At 45.8% G+C, this 17,317-nt stretch overlaps 1 protein-coding gene across 1 annotated transcript in view; it reads right to left on the bottom strand.

Annotated features, from left to right (window-relative positions):
• LOC144111886 (uncharacterized) overlaps positions 1–17,317 on the bottom strand; it is a 41,604-nt gene that overhangs the window by 20,880 nt on the left and 3,407 nt on the right. Inside the window, exons 4-6 of the mRNA XM_077644913.1 lie at positions 11,019–12,494; positions 10,028–10,174; positions 7,904–8,050 (exon numbers count right to left, since the gene is read on the bottom strand). Of these exons, the coding sequence (XP_077501039.1) occupies positions 7,904–8,050; positions 10,028–10,174; positions 11,019–12,494 (1,770 nt within the window). The remainder of the gene's footprint in view (positions 1–7,903; positions 8,051–10,027; positions 10,175–11,018; positions 12,495–17,317) is intronic.

The following is a 17,317-nucleotide window of genomic DNA, read 5'->3' as shown; positions in this document are numbered from 1 at the left end:
GTTACAAAGTATGGTCCCTGGTCACTGTATGCCATCTAGCTGTCGTGACAGTCCAGGGATCAAGGCTCTACAGAATTCAGTTGAATGCTTATGTAGGCTGTTCTTGATTATCTTAAATTTTTAAATTTTAACACTATGTTCCAATGTCAATAAGCTCCTATGTTTCTCTCTGGCATATGAGTTATTCTTCGAACTTTGTGAAAATAAATGCTTATATCAACAGGGCTATAAGTGGAAACATACAGACACGGAGACTGGGGCCATCTACGCAAATGACAAAGGGACGTGACTTTATTAGGATTAAGTAAAATGACTTGCTTTATCATAAACATGTAATGTTCAAGTGAGGCACTGGGTAGTTTTGCCTGGAAAAAAAAAGGACAGAAAAAAGTTCTGCCTGAAGGAATATGCCGTGACTGTGATTTACGCTTTTTCGGACAGCTCTAAACTTCCCTCCATTCGCATGAAACCATATTGCGACCTACGCAAACAGGAGCATACAGTAGGCATAAGCAGCTCTGCCCCAATTTTGGCGTGAATATAAGTGCACTCAGGGTTAGCAGCACTCATGAGCAGCACATTTTTGGTAGTAGCACGAGGAAGAACGTGATTCCAGTGGTGAGAAAACATAAGAGGCCAAGCAAGCATCTCACCATGGGCTGTTGGATGCTTGTGCCCTTGTGTTACAGTCATGCTGCCTTCTGGCGTCTCAGTTCCAGTAGCCTGGTCCAGCCGCGAAATCGTTGCCGGACTGTGCTCGGAGGGGAGATGTCTAATCCGTCTCTTCAGCCATGGTCTCCCTGTATAAGGCATTGACACGACATTTGAAGCAGTACCCAGTATGGACAGCTGCATTGCCCACCATCCAGTCATTGCAATATGCTCAGCTAAGCTTGGTGTAACGATGTTTTGCCACAACTGCCGTAATTATCCCTGCACTAAGGTGTTGAACTGCATATAAGAAAATCGCTATCATTAGCATGACATTGGAATAGTAGGAGCTAAGTGTCATGCTCTTACACACACACACGCATGCACAAACGCACGCAATTATCCCTGCACTACGGTGTTGAGCTCAATATCAAAAAATCGCTACCATTAGCATGACACTGGTCTAGTAAGAGCTAAGTGTCATGCTCTCTCTCTCTCTCTCTCACGCACGCACATGCACACACACATTAAAGAGAGGCCAAATCAAATTATTTCTTAATCATGATGGCAGCAGACTGTTACTGCCGTTTAGCCCAATTATCACCTTAATCCATGTTTCTCGCGTTTTGCAAGAACTCTTTTCCCTATTCATTCCTTTGTCTCCATGGATTGGCCAGCTCTGCCATCCATACTGGAGCCCGTGAATCGCATGGTTTGTTAACCTGTCAATGATGCTGTCACAATTAAGTTGCAGCTGTATACCAACTGTAGAAAAAAAAAATAATGAAGTTGAGAAGTCGATTGTTACAGAGTGTGGTCCCTGGTCACTGTATGCCATCTAGCTCTCGTGACAGTCAAGGAATCAAGGCTCTACGGAATTCAGTTTAATGCTTATGAGTATGCAAGGAAGGACTGCCCCTGTCTGCGGTCAACTGCAAGAACGTATTGCAAGAGTAGACCATTCCCGCTCTGCAGGTAGCCGCTGTGGTTATTTGCCGCCACTGATGTCTCGCCTTAACAGCTGCTCTTAGTTACTGCAGAATCTGGCGGCACTGATCCCCTTCAGTTCGGACTGGTAATCATTGCTGACTGCAGTCACCACTGGTAGTACGACAAAAAAAAAGGTGCTCCCTCGGATTTGCCATTGTTAAAAAGGTTTTATGATGAAACGGGCACCTCGGCAATACTTCCGGAGGCTTTTCAACATCCTTGCGGAACAAACAGGAAAACCCATACTGGGTGACAAAACGTCTTTCACCTATGTCCTAAAGTCTGGGCAAAGTTGGAGGCGCCAGGTATGTAGAACCTATAAACATCAAACCATATTGCGACCTACGCAAACAGGAGCATATGATAGGCATACGCAGCTTTGCCCCAATTTTGGCGTGAATATAAGTGCACTCAGGGTTAGCAGCACGCATGAGCAGCACATTGTTGGTAGTAGCACGAGGAAGAACATGATTTCAGTGGTGAGACAATATAACAGGTCAAGCAAGCATCTCACCATGGGCTGTTGGGTGCTTGTGCCCTTGTGTTGCAGTCATGCTGCCTTCTGGCTTCTCAGTTCCAGTAGCCTGATCCAGCCGCGAAATCGTTGCTGGACTGTGCTCGGAGAGGGGACATCTAATCCGTCTCTTCAGCCAGGGTCTCCCTGTATAAGGCATTGACACGACATCTGAAGCAGTACCCAGTATGGGTAGCTGCCCACCATCTAGTCATTGCAATATGCTGAGCTAAGCTCGACGTAACGATGTTTTTCCACAACTGCCGCAATTATCCCTGCACTATGGTGTTGAGCTGCATATTGCTATCATTAGCATGACATTGGTCTAGTAGGAGCTAAGTGTCATGCTCACTCTCTCTCATGCACGCACGCGCGCGCACACACTTAAAAATTAAAGAGACCAAATCAAATTATTTTTAATCATGATGGTAGCAGGCTGTTACTGCCGTTTAGCCCAATTACGAAACATGTCACCTTCATCCAAGCAACAAGCATCAGATTGCGATGCTTCGCAGTTACTGCCCATGAATAAAAGTTCATGCTGTCACCTAGTTACTTGTGATGGCTGTTGTGTCTGCACTTCATTTATTGCACAACTAAGAACATGGTACAATACTGACACACAACATTGAAGCCATGCTGCCGGCACCACACACACACACACAGCGTCAATACGCGCGCATGCAGCTTGTGTCCACAGTTGCCAACACACGCACGGTACGCCGCTGCTTTTGGCACACAACACTTCCTCCCTTGTAATTTTTTTACAAGTCCAGTTTCGATGGTGGTCGACGTACTCTCACTGGGCGACCTGTGATAGGATCAGGGAGGCTCACGGGAACTGCTACCCGAGGAGTATTAAGTTTGTCTTCTGGTGCACTCACACATGGATCACGTCGAGGTGATGCAGATTTGTTTTCATCTGGAACACAAGCAGGTGATGTCTCCTTGTCCGGGGAGGTTTTCATACTGGGTAGGAATTCAGGTTCCGAATCCAGATGGCGTTTGTCGTCGGTGTAACCTTTGCGCAGTTGATCAGTGTGACGTTTCCAGGTTGTTCCTCCAACTTCCACTTCATATGATAGAGGCCCTGTTCTGGTTGCGATTGTTCCGGGCACCCATTTACTTGTACCCCTATAGGAGCGCACAGAAACTTCTTCCCCCTCAGAAAAGGAGCGCTGAGGCTTACTTGGTTGAGATGACCCTTGTTTCTCATACGTACGTCCACCGGGTTGTGGGCGTAATAGTGCCAGTCGAGTGCGTAGCTCGCGCCCGAGATAAAGGTTTGCTGGTGTCTCACCAGTAGCACAGTGGGGTGTCGTACGGTATGCCAAAAGGAAGTTTGTCAACTTCTTGATGATGGATCCCTCTCCTTTCATGGCCTTCATACTGTGCTTGAAGGACTGCACGAACCTTTCAGCGAGACCGTTCGTCGCCGGGTGATATGGCGCGCTAAATGTGTGTCGCACACCATTCTGCATGAGAAAGGTCCGAAGCTCTTCCGATGTGAATTGAGGACCATTGTCCGTGACAATGCGTTCTGGAATGCCGTGAGATGCAAACATAACGCGCAGTGCATCCACGGTGCACTCTGCCGTAGTTGAACTCATCACATGTATTTCAGGCCATTTTGAGAATGAGTCAACAGCGATAAGAAACATTTTGCCCAGGAATGGCCCTGCAAAGTCTAAATGAACTCGGCGCCATGGTCCACTCGGCACTTCCCATGGGTGCAGAGAGACCTTTGGTGGCATGTTGCTCTCGCTGGAGCACCCTGCACATTTCTTAGTGATGGCTTCGATATCGGTGTCAACAGATGGCCACCACACAAACGAACGTGCAAGCGCTTTCATTTTCACAGTGCCTTGATGTCCAGAGTGCAGGTCGTTGAGGACTGTTTCTCGCAATACAGCTGGAATGACTGTTCTTATGCCCCAAACAATGATGCCGTGGTGTAAAGAGAGTTCACCTCTACGCCTGTAGAATGGAAGGATTTCGTTGTCTTGTTTGCACGAGTCCCACCCGTTCAAAACATGGTAGCGGACTCTCGATAGCAGACGGTCACGCTCTGTGGCTTGTCTGACTTGATGAGCTGTTACAGGTAGTTGCTCCATTTGGTTCAGGTAGAAAAGTTCAGCTTCATCTGGTTTATCTTCAGGACTGTCTGGAAGAGGAAGGCGTGACAATGTATCTGCATTGGCATTATCCGATGATTTGCGGTACTGAATCTCGTAGTCGAGCCCAGCTAGAAACAAGGTATAACGTTGAATGCGTGCAGCTTGCATCGCAGGAACACTGCTGGTTGGGCCAAAGATATGTGTCAGAGGCTGATGATCTGTGATCAGCTTGAAGTGTCTTCCATACAGGTATGCATAGAACTTTTGTATACCCCAGACAATGGCTAGTGCTTCTTTATCTATCTGAGAGTACTGCTTTTCCGAAGCCTTCAAGGTTCGAGATGCAAATGCGATGGGTCTTTCACTCCCATTAGGCATTTTGTGTGAAAGGACTGCTCCGAGTCCGTGGGGGCCAGCATCACATGCTAGACGTACTTCCAGGTTCGGGTTGTAGTACACAAGGACAGTTTCTGAGGCTATAATCTTCTTTGCTTGCTGAAATGCCACCTCACATTCTTTTGTCCACTTCCATGGTGATGATTTCTCCAGAAGTGCATGCAGTGGTCTGAGAAGATTAGCACTGTCTGGAATAAACTTCCCGTAATAGTTCACAAGGCCAAGGAATGACCTCAACTCAGACGTGGACTTGGGTGTAGGAGCACGTATCACTGCCTTGATCTTGTCCTCTGTCTTGTGTAACCCGGTTCCATCAAGCTTGTAACCACAGTATGTTACGGAGTCTTCAAAGAACGAACATTTCTGGAGGTTAGCTCTGAGCCCATACTCTTGCAGTCTTCTGAGCACTAGCTCTAGGTTCTTGAGATGAGAATCTTCTGACTCACCAGTGACAAGAATGTCATCTTGAGTAGCATGGCACATTGGGATTCCCTGCAGGATTTGATCTATTGTTCTCTGCCACACAGCTGGTGCAGAAGAGATGCCAAAAATCATTCTGTTGTACTGATACAGCCCTTTTTCTGTGTTAATGGTCAAGAGCGGCTTGGACTCATCGTCTACTTCCATTTGTAGGTAGGCTTGTCTCAGATCTATCTTTGAAAACTTCTGTCCTCCTGCTAACTTTGCAAAGATGTCCTCAATGCGGGGTAAGGGATACTGGTCCACCACCAAGTGAGGGTTGATTGTGGCTTTGAAGTCTCCACATATGCGGACAGTTCCATTTGCTTTCACTACAGGCACTATGGGCGTGGCCCAATCACTGTGATTCACTTTTGTCAAGATGCCGACTGCTTCCAACCGTTCAAGCTCAGTGTTCACTTTCTCCTTCAAGGCATAGGGCACCTGTCGTGGCCTGCAGAACTTCGGTTGCACACCACTTTGAAGACGCAGTTTCAGTTTGATGTGCTTGAGTTTTCCAATGCTATCATCGAAGACGTCCCTGTGTTCTGCGAGGATCTTGTTCAGTTGATCTGCACGTGGCCCCAGTTGGTTGTCGATCCTCAATACGCTGCTCAGCTCAAGAAGGTTGAAACGATTAATCCAGTCTCTTCCGAAGAGCGGAGGTCCTGGAGTGTCGACTAAAAAGAACTGCACGCGTTGCGTTGACTTCCCAAACGTGACATTGGCTGTTGCCACACCGTTAGGTCTAAAGGTTTGACCAGTCAGCGTTTTGAACCGTACTGAAGTTCCCTCCAGAGGCAGATGAGAGAGATGCGCTTCGTACGTGGTTCTTGGCACAAGAGAATACTTGGATCCAGTGTCCATCTCCATTTCCAATGTGTGCCCTTCGATCTGTGGCTTCAGCCAGATCGGACTGCTTTTGTTCCCATCGTCGACATGTGCCAGAAGTTCAAATGCATCACTGTCTTGTTCAATGGCATGCACTTGACTTTTTGAAGCCTGCCTATTCTTGTAAGTAAGGCTTGACCGGCGTGGTGCTCTATTGGCGTCGCTTGACTTGCTTTTACACGCGGTACTAATGTGGCCAACTTTATTGCACTTGTGGCAAACACTTGTGAGAAACTTGCATTTCGACGGTGGATGCCCCTTGCGGTCACACCTGTAACATCGTCGTGCTTCCTTCTCGACATGAGCCACGGAAGCCGGCACTTCTTCCCTGCTTTTGAATTCGGCGATGTCCTTCACGGCAAGTTCATGTGCTACTGCTTCGTCAAGGGCGTGCTCTAGCGTAACCTTTTTTGCGGTTAGCAATCTCTGCTGGACTTGCACGTAGCGAAGACCGCACACAAATTTATCCCGCAGTGCCTGGTTCAAAAATGACCCAAAGTTGCAGTTCTGTGAAAGCCGCCGCAGTTCTGCCATATATTCGTTAGCAGACTCGCCTTCTCTCTGAAGTCTCTTGTAGAACCGATGTCGCTCAGACATTTCAAGAGGCACAGGTGAAAAGTAGTCTCCCAGGTACTTTTTAATGTCTGCGTACGTTTTCTCTGAGGGTTTGTTCGGCGTGGTCAGCTTGCGAAGGATTGCGTAAGTTTTCGCTCCCATGCTTGTAATTATAGCCGCTACCTTCTTCTCTTCCGGTAAGCTGTTGAGCGCGAAGTATTCGTCCGCCCTTTCTATATACGACGACCAGTCTTCAACAGTGTCATCGAAACTTTCGAGCTTACCGATTAGCGCTGCTTGAGCTGCCATTGTTCTCCCGCCCAGCGTAGGGCTCGCAGAGTTAGGCCTGACACTTCGTGTTTGTCAATGCTCTTCTTGCGGCTGCCAGTTACTGTCGCTTGATGTGGTGATCTTCAGGCCGTTCTTGGAGCGTTCTTGATCCGGTCCTCGTCGCCATTTGTTGTGTCTGCACTTCATTTATTGCACAACTAAGAACATGGTACAATACTGACACACAACATTGAAGCCATGCCGCCGGCACCACACACACACACACAGCGTCAATACGCGCGCATGCAGCTTGTGTCCACAGTTGCCAACACACGCACGGTACGCCGCTGCTTTTGGCACACAACAATGGCATCATAACAATCCGTTGACAGCTTGATATAATGCAGCCATATTGTTCCAACACACATTGAAAGCCTGCACTGTGTCCTTGCCATCCAGTGTTCTCACCCAAATTTTACAGTACGAGCTGCAAAGTGAAGCCATGCATCAGGTCATTCACAATGTACGCATGGTTCTGCAACCTGCACAAGAAATCAAAAATACTTACGCTCTGATTCAAATACAGCCTCTGGATGCGGTGACAGGCCAAACTCGGCCTGCTTATCAACAGGGCTATAAGTGGAAACATACAGACACGGAGACTGGGGCCATCTACGCAAATGACAAAGGGACGTGACTTTATTAGGATTAAGTAAAATGACTTGCTTTATCATAAACATGTAATGTTCAAGTGAGGCACTGGGTAGTTTTGCCTGGAAAAAAAAGGACAGAAAAAAGTTCTGCCTGAAGGCATATGCCGTGACTGTGATTTACGCTTTTTCGGACAGCTCTAAACTTCCCTCCATTCGCATGAAACCATATTGCGACCTACGCAAACAGGAGCATACAGTAGGCATAAGCAGCTCTGCCCCAATTTTGGCGTGAATATAAGTGCACTCAGGGTTAGCAGCACTCATGAGCAGCACATTTTTGGTAGTAGCACGAGGAAGAACGTGATTCCAGTGGTGAGAAAACATAAGAGGCCAAGCAAGCATCTCACCATGGGCTGTTGGGTGCTTGTGCCCTTGTGTTACAGTCATGCTGCCTTCTGGCGTCTCAGTTCCAGTAGCCTGGTCCAGCCGCGAAATCGTTGCCGGACTGTGCTCGGAGGGGAGATGTCTAATCCGTCTCTTCAGCCATGGTCTCCCTGTATAAGGCATTGACACGACATTTGAAGCAGTACCCAGTATGGACAGCTGCATTGCTCACCATCAAGTCATTGCAATATGCTCAGCTAAGCTCGGTGTAACGATGTTTTGCCACAACTGCCGTAATTATCCCTGCACTATGGTGTTGCGCTGCATATAAGAAAATCGCTATCATTCGCATGACATTTGAATAGTAGGAGCTAAGTGTCATGCTCTTCCACACACACATGCATGCACAAACACACGCAATTATCCCTGCACTATGGTATTGAGCTGCATATCAAAAAATCGCTATCATTAGCATGACATTGGTCTAGTAAGAGCTAAGTGTCATGCTCTCCCTCTCTCACGCATGCACACACATGCACACACACATTAAAAAGAGGCCAAATCAAATTATTTCTTAATCATGATGGCAGCAGACTTACTGCCGTTTAGCCCAATTACGAAACATATCACCTTAATCCATGTTTCTCGCGTTTTGCAAGAACTCTTTTCTCTATTCATTCCTTTGTCTCCATGGATTGGCCAGCTCTGCCATCCATACTGGAGCCCGTGAATCATATGGTTTGTTAACCTGTCAATGATGCTGTCACAATTAAGTTGCAGCGGTATACTAACTGTAGATGAAAAAAATAATAAAGTTGAGAAGTGGATTGTTACAGAGTATGGTCCCTGGTCACCGTATGCCATCTAGCTGTCGTGACAGTCAAGGGATCAAGGCTCTACAGAATTCAGTTTAATGCTTATGTAGGCTGTTTTCAATTATCTTAAATTTTAGCACTATGTTCCAATGTCGATCAGCTACTATGTTTCTCCCTCGCATATGAGTTATTCTTCGAACTTTGTGAAAAAAAATGCTTATATCAACAGGGCTATAAATGGAAACATACAGACACGGAGACTGGGGCCACCTACGTAAATGACAAAGGGACGTGACTTTGTTAGGATTAAGCAAAATGACTTGCTTTATCATAAACATGTAATGTTCAAGTGAGGTACTGGCTAGTTTTGCCTGGAAAAAAAAAAGGACAGAAAAAAGTGCTGCCTGAAGGCATATGCTGTGACTGTGATTTACGTTTTTTCGGACAGCTCTAAACTTCCATCTTCCATTTCCTTAGACCTCTTGTAGTTGCCAATGGGCTGTGCTACATATACACACATATGAAAGAATACAAGTCTTTGAAACAAGCTGCAAGATGCCTTGCTTCAAGTGACCACCTCAATACCAAGGCCCTAACTGTATGGCACTCCAGACCGGTTATGGGATATACGCTATGGCAAAAGCATTCCAACCAGCAGCCACATAGATACATGTCTAAGCTTCTCATATACATTGTGTCATGACACGTGTCGTAAATGTATGCAAGGAAGGACTGCCCCTGTCTGCGGTCAACTGCAAGAACGTATTGCAAGAGTAGACCATTCCCGCTCTGCAGGTAGCAGCTGTGGTTATTTACCGCCACTGGTGTCTCGCCTTCACCAGCTGCTCTTAGTTACTGCAGAATCTGGCGGCACTGATCCCCTTCAGTTCGGACTGGTAATAATTGCTGACTGCAGTCACCACTTGTAGTACGACAAAAAAAAAAGGTGCTCCCTCGGATTTGCCATTGTTAAAAAGGTTTTATGATGAAACGGCCACCTCGGCAACACTTCGAGAGGCTTTTCAGCATCCTAGCAGAACAAACAGGAAAACCCATACTGGGTGACAAAACGTCTGTCACCTATGTCCTAAAGTCTGGGCAAAGTTGGAGGCGCCAGGTATGTAGAACCTATAAACAACATCAAACCATATTGCGACCTACGCAAACAGGAGCAGCATATGATAGGCATACGCAGCTTTGCCCCAATTTTGGCGTGAATATAAGTGCACTCAGGGTTAGCAGCAAGCATGAGCAGCACATTGTTGGTAGTAGCACGAGGAAGAACGTGATTTCAGTGGTGAGACAATATAACAGGTCAAGCAAGCAACTCACCATGGGCTGTTGGGTGCTTGTGCCCTTGTGTTGCAGTCATGCTGCCTTCTGGCGTCTCAGTTCCAGTAGTCTGATCCGGCCACGAAATCGTTGCTGGACTGTGCTCGGAGAGGGGACGTCTAATCCGTCTCTTCACCCATGGTCTGCCTGTATAAGGCATTGACACGACATCTGAAGCAGTACCTCTGAAGCAGTACCATCTGAAGCAGCAGCATGAATTAACTATGAATCTATGAATGGATGGTTTGGTTTCTTTGTGTTGTTGGAACTGTATACATGCCTCGTTCCAAACAATAAACACCAGTTGAAAGTCAGCGCTCGTGTGTGTCGTGTCTCCCTTCGTGTCCGTGTCTTAGTGAGCGCTGTTCTGGTTATAATGAGTTACCAACTCGCCCAAGGATCTGTTTTAACCCAGTATGGGTAGCTGTCCACCATCTAGTCATTGCAATATGCTGAGCTAAGGTCGGCGTAACGATGTTTTTCCACAACTGCCGCAATTATCCCTGCACTATGGTGTTGAGCTGCATATTGCTATGATTAGCATGACATTGGTCTAGTAGGAGCTAAGTGTCATGCTCTCTCTTTCTCTCGCACACACGTGCGCACACACACTTAAAAATTAAAGAGACCAAATCAAATTATTTTTAATCATGATGGTAGCAGGCTGTGACTGCCGTTTAGCCCAATTACGAAACATGTCACCTTCATCCAAGCAACAAGCATCAGATTGTGATGCTTCGCAGTTACTGCCCATGAATAAAAGTTCATGCTGTCACCTAGTTACTTGTGATGGCATGATAACAGTCCTTTGACAGCTTGATATAATGCAGCCATATTGTTCCAACACACATTGAAAGCCTGCACTGTGTCCCTGCCATCCAGTGTTCTCACCCAAATTTTACAGTACGAGCTGCAAAGTGAAGCCATGCATCAGGTCATTCACAATGTACGCATGGTTCTGCAACCTGCACAAGAAATCAGAAATACTTACGCTCTGATTCAAATACAGCCTCTGGATGCGGTGACAGGCCAGACTCGGCCAGTTGAGGCAGCAGCGCCGTTGTGGTTGGCTGCACTGGCTCAGATGAAGCTGCAAGTGCCACGGACTCGAGGACAGAGGCCGGAGCAAGCTCGGGGGAAGCCGGCAGAGCCGCCACTGGCCCCTCCTGACCAAGATTTTGCTGCTTCAGTTCACAGCGAGCGGCAGATTCTGCCACCTGACTTAGCATAAAAAGGTCTGGTGGCCAAGCTGTCTGTGGTGGTTCTGACCGAGCAGGCACGTCCAGTCCTGTCTCCTGCACAGAGATAGCCCCAAGCGCCATCGGTCCTGCAACGTGCTCCAACATCCCTGCAATATCCTGTGGTAGTTTGGAGGAAGCTGAAGTCATCGTAAGTTCCTCCACAGCTTCCATTACAGGGGCCTGCAACTCCATCTTGGAGACAGCAGCAGACTTCAGCTCTTCTGACAGAGATGCCTGCGTGCTAGCTACCAATACATGTCTGGATTCAGATGCTTCTGAAAGAGGTGACACCTCCGGCAAAAGGCCTGGGTTCAGTGCAGATATAGCTACAGGCGCCATTGCCTCTTCAGCATGCTCCAGCTGCATTGCTGTTTCCTGGGGCAGCTCAAAGGATCCTGAAGTCACCATTAGTTCTCTCGCAGCTTCCATTGCAAGATTCTGCTGCTCCAGTTTGGAGGAAGTAAAAGGCTCCAGCTGCTCCTCCAGATATTCCTGCACACTAGCCCCCGACGGCTGTGTGGGTTGGGGTGGTTCTGAAGTAGGAGTCAGCTCTGGCACAGGCCTTAGGTCTGGTGCAGAGACAGATGCAAGCGCCATTGTGTCGTTGACGTGCTCCAGCATCCCTGCAGTCTCGTGTGGCAGTTTGGAAGAAACTGAAAGTGCCACAAGTTCCTTAACATCTCTCATTGCAAGATCCTGCTGCTCATCCAGAGATTCCTGCATGTGAGCCTCTGACAGTCTTTTGGGTTGGGGTGGTTCTGAAGTTACTTCCAGCACTAGCCCTGGCTCTGGTACAGAGATGGATGCAAATGCCATTTGCTCTTTGCCATGCTCCTGCCCCTCAGCCGCATCCTGTGGCAGTTCGAAGGAAGCCAAAGGCACCACAGGTTCCTCCAGAGTAGCAGGCTCCAGCTGCTCCTCCCGAGATACCTGCACACAAGCCTCCAACAGACGTGTGGGTTGGGATGGTTCTGGAGGAGGAGTAGACTCTGGCACTGGCTCTGGTGGAGAGGTCTCTGGCTCTGGTGGAGAGGCCACTGACATCGGCGACCAGGCCAGCCATGGGGATTTGGAGGGCAGCTTTGGCAAGGTGACCTCAAATTGGTCAACCTTGCTTTCCTCCCCACCATGTGGAGGAGATGGAGGCAAGGGAGTGAGCGACCGGGGATCCCCCATTTCTGCTATCATGTTGACCAGCATGCTTCTCTCATCAGAGGCACCATCACCTGCAAGTAAATTAACAAAGCAAAGTGCGTTCTCCCATACTAAACACAACCAAATGTAGGAGGAAAACGTGAGTGAAAATGAACACAGACGAAAATTAGTGACCAACCAACATATGTATGAAAAAAATTCACCATTCTACCTCGTTCATTTCAGACACAGATAATCGTAGACCAAAACAAAATAAAAACAAAAATCCTATCATACTACTTGGCCTAGGAAGAAGCTTTGTTCTTGTTCGACGACATCAAAATCAATTTCCTGTGGTACAGCCTTTCTTGGCTGAATAGTGTGGTGGGAATTTGCTGGAATTTCTTCCCTTTTTTGGTTCTTGTGAAAATCGAGGCAAAAACCTATGGGGCAGAAGCGTGGAGGCTAGTGAAAAGGGTTTAGCTTAAGTTGAGGACAGCACACCAAACTAAAGAGAAATGAGAGGTGTAACGTTAAGAGAGAAGAAGAGGGCAGAGTGGGTCAGGGATCAAACACGGGTTAATGACATCCTAGTCGAAATCAAGAGGAAGAAATGGGCTTGGACAGGGCATGTAATGTGAAGACAAGACAATCGATAGCCCTTAAGGGTAACAGAATGGATTCCACGGGTAGGGAAATGTAGCAGAAGGTGGCAGAAAGTTAGGTGGGCGGATGTGATTAAGAAGTTTGCGGGGATAGGGTGGTGGCATCTGGCACAGGACAGATTTAATTGGAAAGATATGAGAGTGGCCTTTGTCCTGCAGTGGGCGTAGTCGAGCTGATGAGGATGATGAAAATAAAATACCAACACAAGAATATAGAATGAAACCTTATGTCTATTGCGGAAGGGAATAAAAAAAACGGCACCCCAAGAAGTGAACACATTGTCATTGAGACTAATCCTTCCAGATTCAGACAGCTCCTAATCGGCCATCTCAACGACAAATAATTTTTTCCTGCACCCTATGCCAGCTTCCAAGCCCTGCTAACTGACCATCCTGTGCTACTTCCAAAGTTACAATTTGTTTTTGTTTATATTTCTGCTACACTCTGTCATGACGTGATTATTTGAATTTGTTACTTCTGTCTTTTTTCGTCTTGTTCTACTTTCTATATTTTTCTATATATTTTCTATATTTTTCTGTATTTTTATATTCCTTCTATATTTATATTCATTCTATTTATATTCATGTATGACGGCTGAACACCCCTGTACCACCCCCCCCCTTATGTAATGTCCCTGACGGGACCCTTAAGGGTTAATGAATGATGATGATGATGATGATACCAGGGCTATAAAGCCTGTAATATTCTCTTAATTTGTCAAAAAAAATGATTACTGTGAGGAATGCTGTACCTAACACTAGCAAGACCGTATAGACGTCCATGCTTTCTGAAGTCAAACTCCACAAAACATCAGTGCCTTTGCAGAAACAAGGCACCATGCATCACCAATACGACCAACTTACATTCTTGCTTGATGGCCAAGTAAAAAAAAAGATTAGAAATTTCAAATGGAACCAATTCGACTTTCCAATTGGTTCCAAGTGGATTTTGCAATTGTAACTAATTACAATTGGAACCAATTGGTTTCAGTTGTGTTTTTAGCCACCTGGCCAATTGGACTCCACTGGATCAACTGGACCAATGAATTGGACCGATTAGGCCTTGGGCAGTTTTTGCATCCAGAAAATATTCACAACATAAACATCACAATTAAGTTGTGAAAAATATACGATGTGAGAAATATTTCTACAACTTAACATATTAATGTCCAAAAGGAAAACTGAGTTGCTTGGACTGGTGCCAATCAACAAATTTTTACTACGGAATTAAAAACCATAAGAATTTATGGAAATCAAGGCCAAAAGACAAGCGTAAATCACACACAAGAAACACTACACATTCAGACACTAATAGCATATAAATTAGCTCGTTATGTACATGCAAAGAACACACTTGCATTCCAACTTATATACCCCATTAATGAAGCTCTCAGGCTGGGGCCAGTGATGCTTGCCCACTGAGCACAGTTATTTAATTTCGACCACAGTGGTGGTGCAAGTGGTGCATACAGCTTAGGCAGAGGTAGTGCAGATAATGAATACAATTTAGCAGGATAAGCTGTTGATAGCTATTAATATAAAAACCATGTTAGTTATGCCTTGTTTGTCAGATATGCAAATATTCACATGGATACATTGGGTGCAGTTGTATAGACCAATTGGGCTCACCAGTTGGAAACTCAATTGATCCAAATCTAACCATTTGGAAACTGAATTGGTATAATCGGATACTCCATTTGGACTATCCACTTTGCACACCATTCAAATTGGAAACATCTGTAAACTCAATTGGTCCAATTGGAACCAGCTGATAATCCAATTGGTTCCAACTGTTTTCTTTTCTACTGGGAAGTAGCCCTTCCATTCCTACACGAGCAATGGTTGCATCATTCACTAAACACCTCAGGTCTTTCCTTTCTCGTTTTTTGCACCTTGCTTCAAGCAGAAAGAGAGACCTTTCCTTCAAAGAGAAAAAAAAAAGCAAGCAAGGCTGCTTTACAACAGTGTCTTCAGCGACCATTGAGCTAAACAAAGAACAACACTAGACAGGGGTATTCTTTGATCAAATCCTATCGACACCTAGAATAACACTAGGTTGAGATAATGCTTCGACACGGCATTTCTTTTTAAGTATGGAGACCATTAATGTACAGCACCAAAAGATTTAGCACTAACTCACAACCTGCAGACAGTCAAGGACTAGTAGCTAATTAACCCATCTGAAGTACCTAATTGCTGTTTATCTCGATCTAACATTCAGTTCCCTGCTGCCTAGGCAAGGAGCTACTCATAAGCAAAAGACAAGAAGACAAGGAATCGTGGTGCTTTGTCTAAGGAATTCTCATGGGTGGATGTCACCAGAACCCCCAGACAGAAGGCTGCAGAGGAAGCACTATGGCTACATCTTGTACGCTAAGACTAACCTAGATGTTTCTCATGTTTGGCAACAACTTTTTTCCCTATTCATTCCTTTGTCTCCATGGATTGGCCAGCTCTGCCATCCATACTGGAGCCCGTGAATCACATGGTTTGTTAACCTGTCAATGATGCTGTCACAATTAAGTTGCAGCGGTATACCAACTGTAGAAGAAAAAAATAATAAAGTTGAGAAGTGGATTGTTACAAAGTATGGTCCCTGGTCACTGTATGCCATCTAGCTGTCGTGACAGTCAAGGAATCAAGGCTCTACAGAATTCAGTTGAATGCTTATGTAGGCTGTTCTTGATTATCTTAAATTTTTAAATTTTAACACTATGTTCCAATGTCAATAAGCTCCTATGTTTCTCTCTGGCATATGAGTTATTCTTTGAACTTTGTGAAAATAAATGCTTATATCAACAGGGCTATAAGTGGAAACATACAGACACGGAGACTGGGGCCATCTACGCAAATGACAAAGGGACGTGACTTTATTAGGATTAAGTAAAATGACTTGCTTTATCATAAACATGTAATGTTCAAGTGAGGCACTGGGTAGTTTTGCCTGGAAAAAAAAGGACAGAAAAAAGTTCTGCCTGAAGGCATATGCCGTGACTGTGATTTACGCTTTTTCGGACAGCTCTAAACTTCCCTCCATTCGCATGAAACCATATTGCGACCTACGCAAACAGGAGCATACAGTAGGCATAAGCAGCTCTGCCCCAATTTTGGCGTGAATATAAGTGCACTCAGGGTTAGCAGCACTCATGAGCAGCACATTTTTGGTAGTAGCACGAGGAAGAACGTGATTCCAGTGGTGAGAAAACATAAGAGGCCAAGCAAGCATCTCACCATGGGCTGTTGGGTGCTTGTGCCCTTGTGTTACAGTCATGCTGCCTTCTGGCGTCTCAGTTCCAGTAGCCTGGTCCAGCCGCGAAATCGTTGCCGGACTGTGCTCGGAGGGGAGATGTCTAATCGTCTCTTCAGCCATGGTCTCCCTGTATAAGGCATTGACACGACATTTGAAGCAGTACCCAGTATGGACAGCTGCATTGCTCACCATCAAGTCATTGCAATATGCTCAGCTAAGCTCGGTGTAACGATGTTTTGCCACAACTGCCGTAATTATCCCTGCACTATGGTGTTGCGCTGCATATAAGAAAATCGCTATCATTCGCATGACATTTGAATAGTAGGAGCTAAGTGTCATGCTCTTCCACACACACACGCATGCACAAACACACGCAATTATCCCTGCACTATGGTATTGAGCTGCATATCAAAAAATCGCTATCATTAGCATGACATTGGTCTAGTAAGAGCTAAGTGTCATGCTCTCCCTCTCTCACGCATGCACACACATGCACACACACATTAAAAAGAGGCCAAATCAAATTATTTCTTAATCATGATGGCAGCAGACTTACTGCCGTTTAGCCCAATTACGAAACATATCACCTTAATCCATGTTTCTCGCGTTTTGCAAGAACTCTTTTCTCTATTCATTCCTTTGTCTCCATGGATTGGCCAGCTCTGCCATCCATACTGGAGCCCGTGAATCACATGGTTTGTTAACCTGTCAATGATGCTGTCACAATTAAGTTGCAGCGGTATACTAACTGTAGAAGAAAAAAATAATAAAGTTGAGAAGTGGATTGTTACAGAGTATGGTCCCTGGTCACCGTATGCCATCTAGCTGTCGTGACAGTCAAGGGATCAAGGCTCTACAGAATTCAGTTTAATGCTTATGTAGGCTGTTTTTGATTATCTTAAATTTTAGCACTATGTTCCAATGTCGATCAGCTACTATGTTTCTCCCTCGCATATGAGTTATTCTTCGAACTTTGTGAAAAAAAATGCTTATATCAACA

The sequence above is a fragment of the Amblyomma americanum genome, unplaced genomic scaffold (genome assembly GCF_052857255.1).
Source record: "Amblyomma americanum isolate KBUSLIRL-KWMA unplaced genomic scaffold, ASM5285725v1 scaffold_12, whole genome shotgun sequence".
In the NCBI taxonomy this organism is placed as follows: Eukaryota; Metazoa; Arthropoda; class Arachnida; order Ixodida; family Ixodidae; genus Amblyomma; species Amblyomma americanum.
The sequence above is the reverse complement of the archived record's forward strand: the minus strand, read 5'-3'. Positions and strand labels throughout refer to the sequence as shown.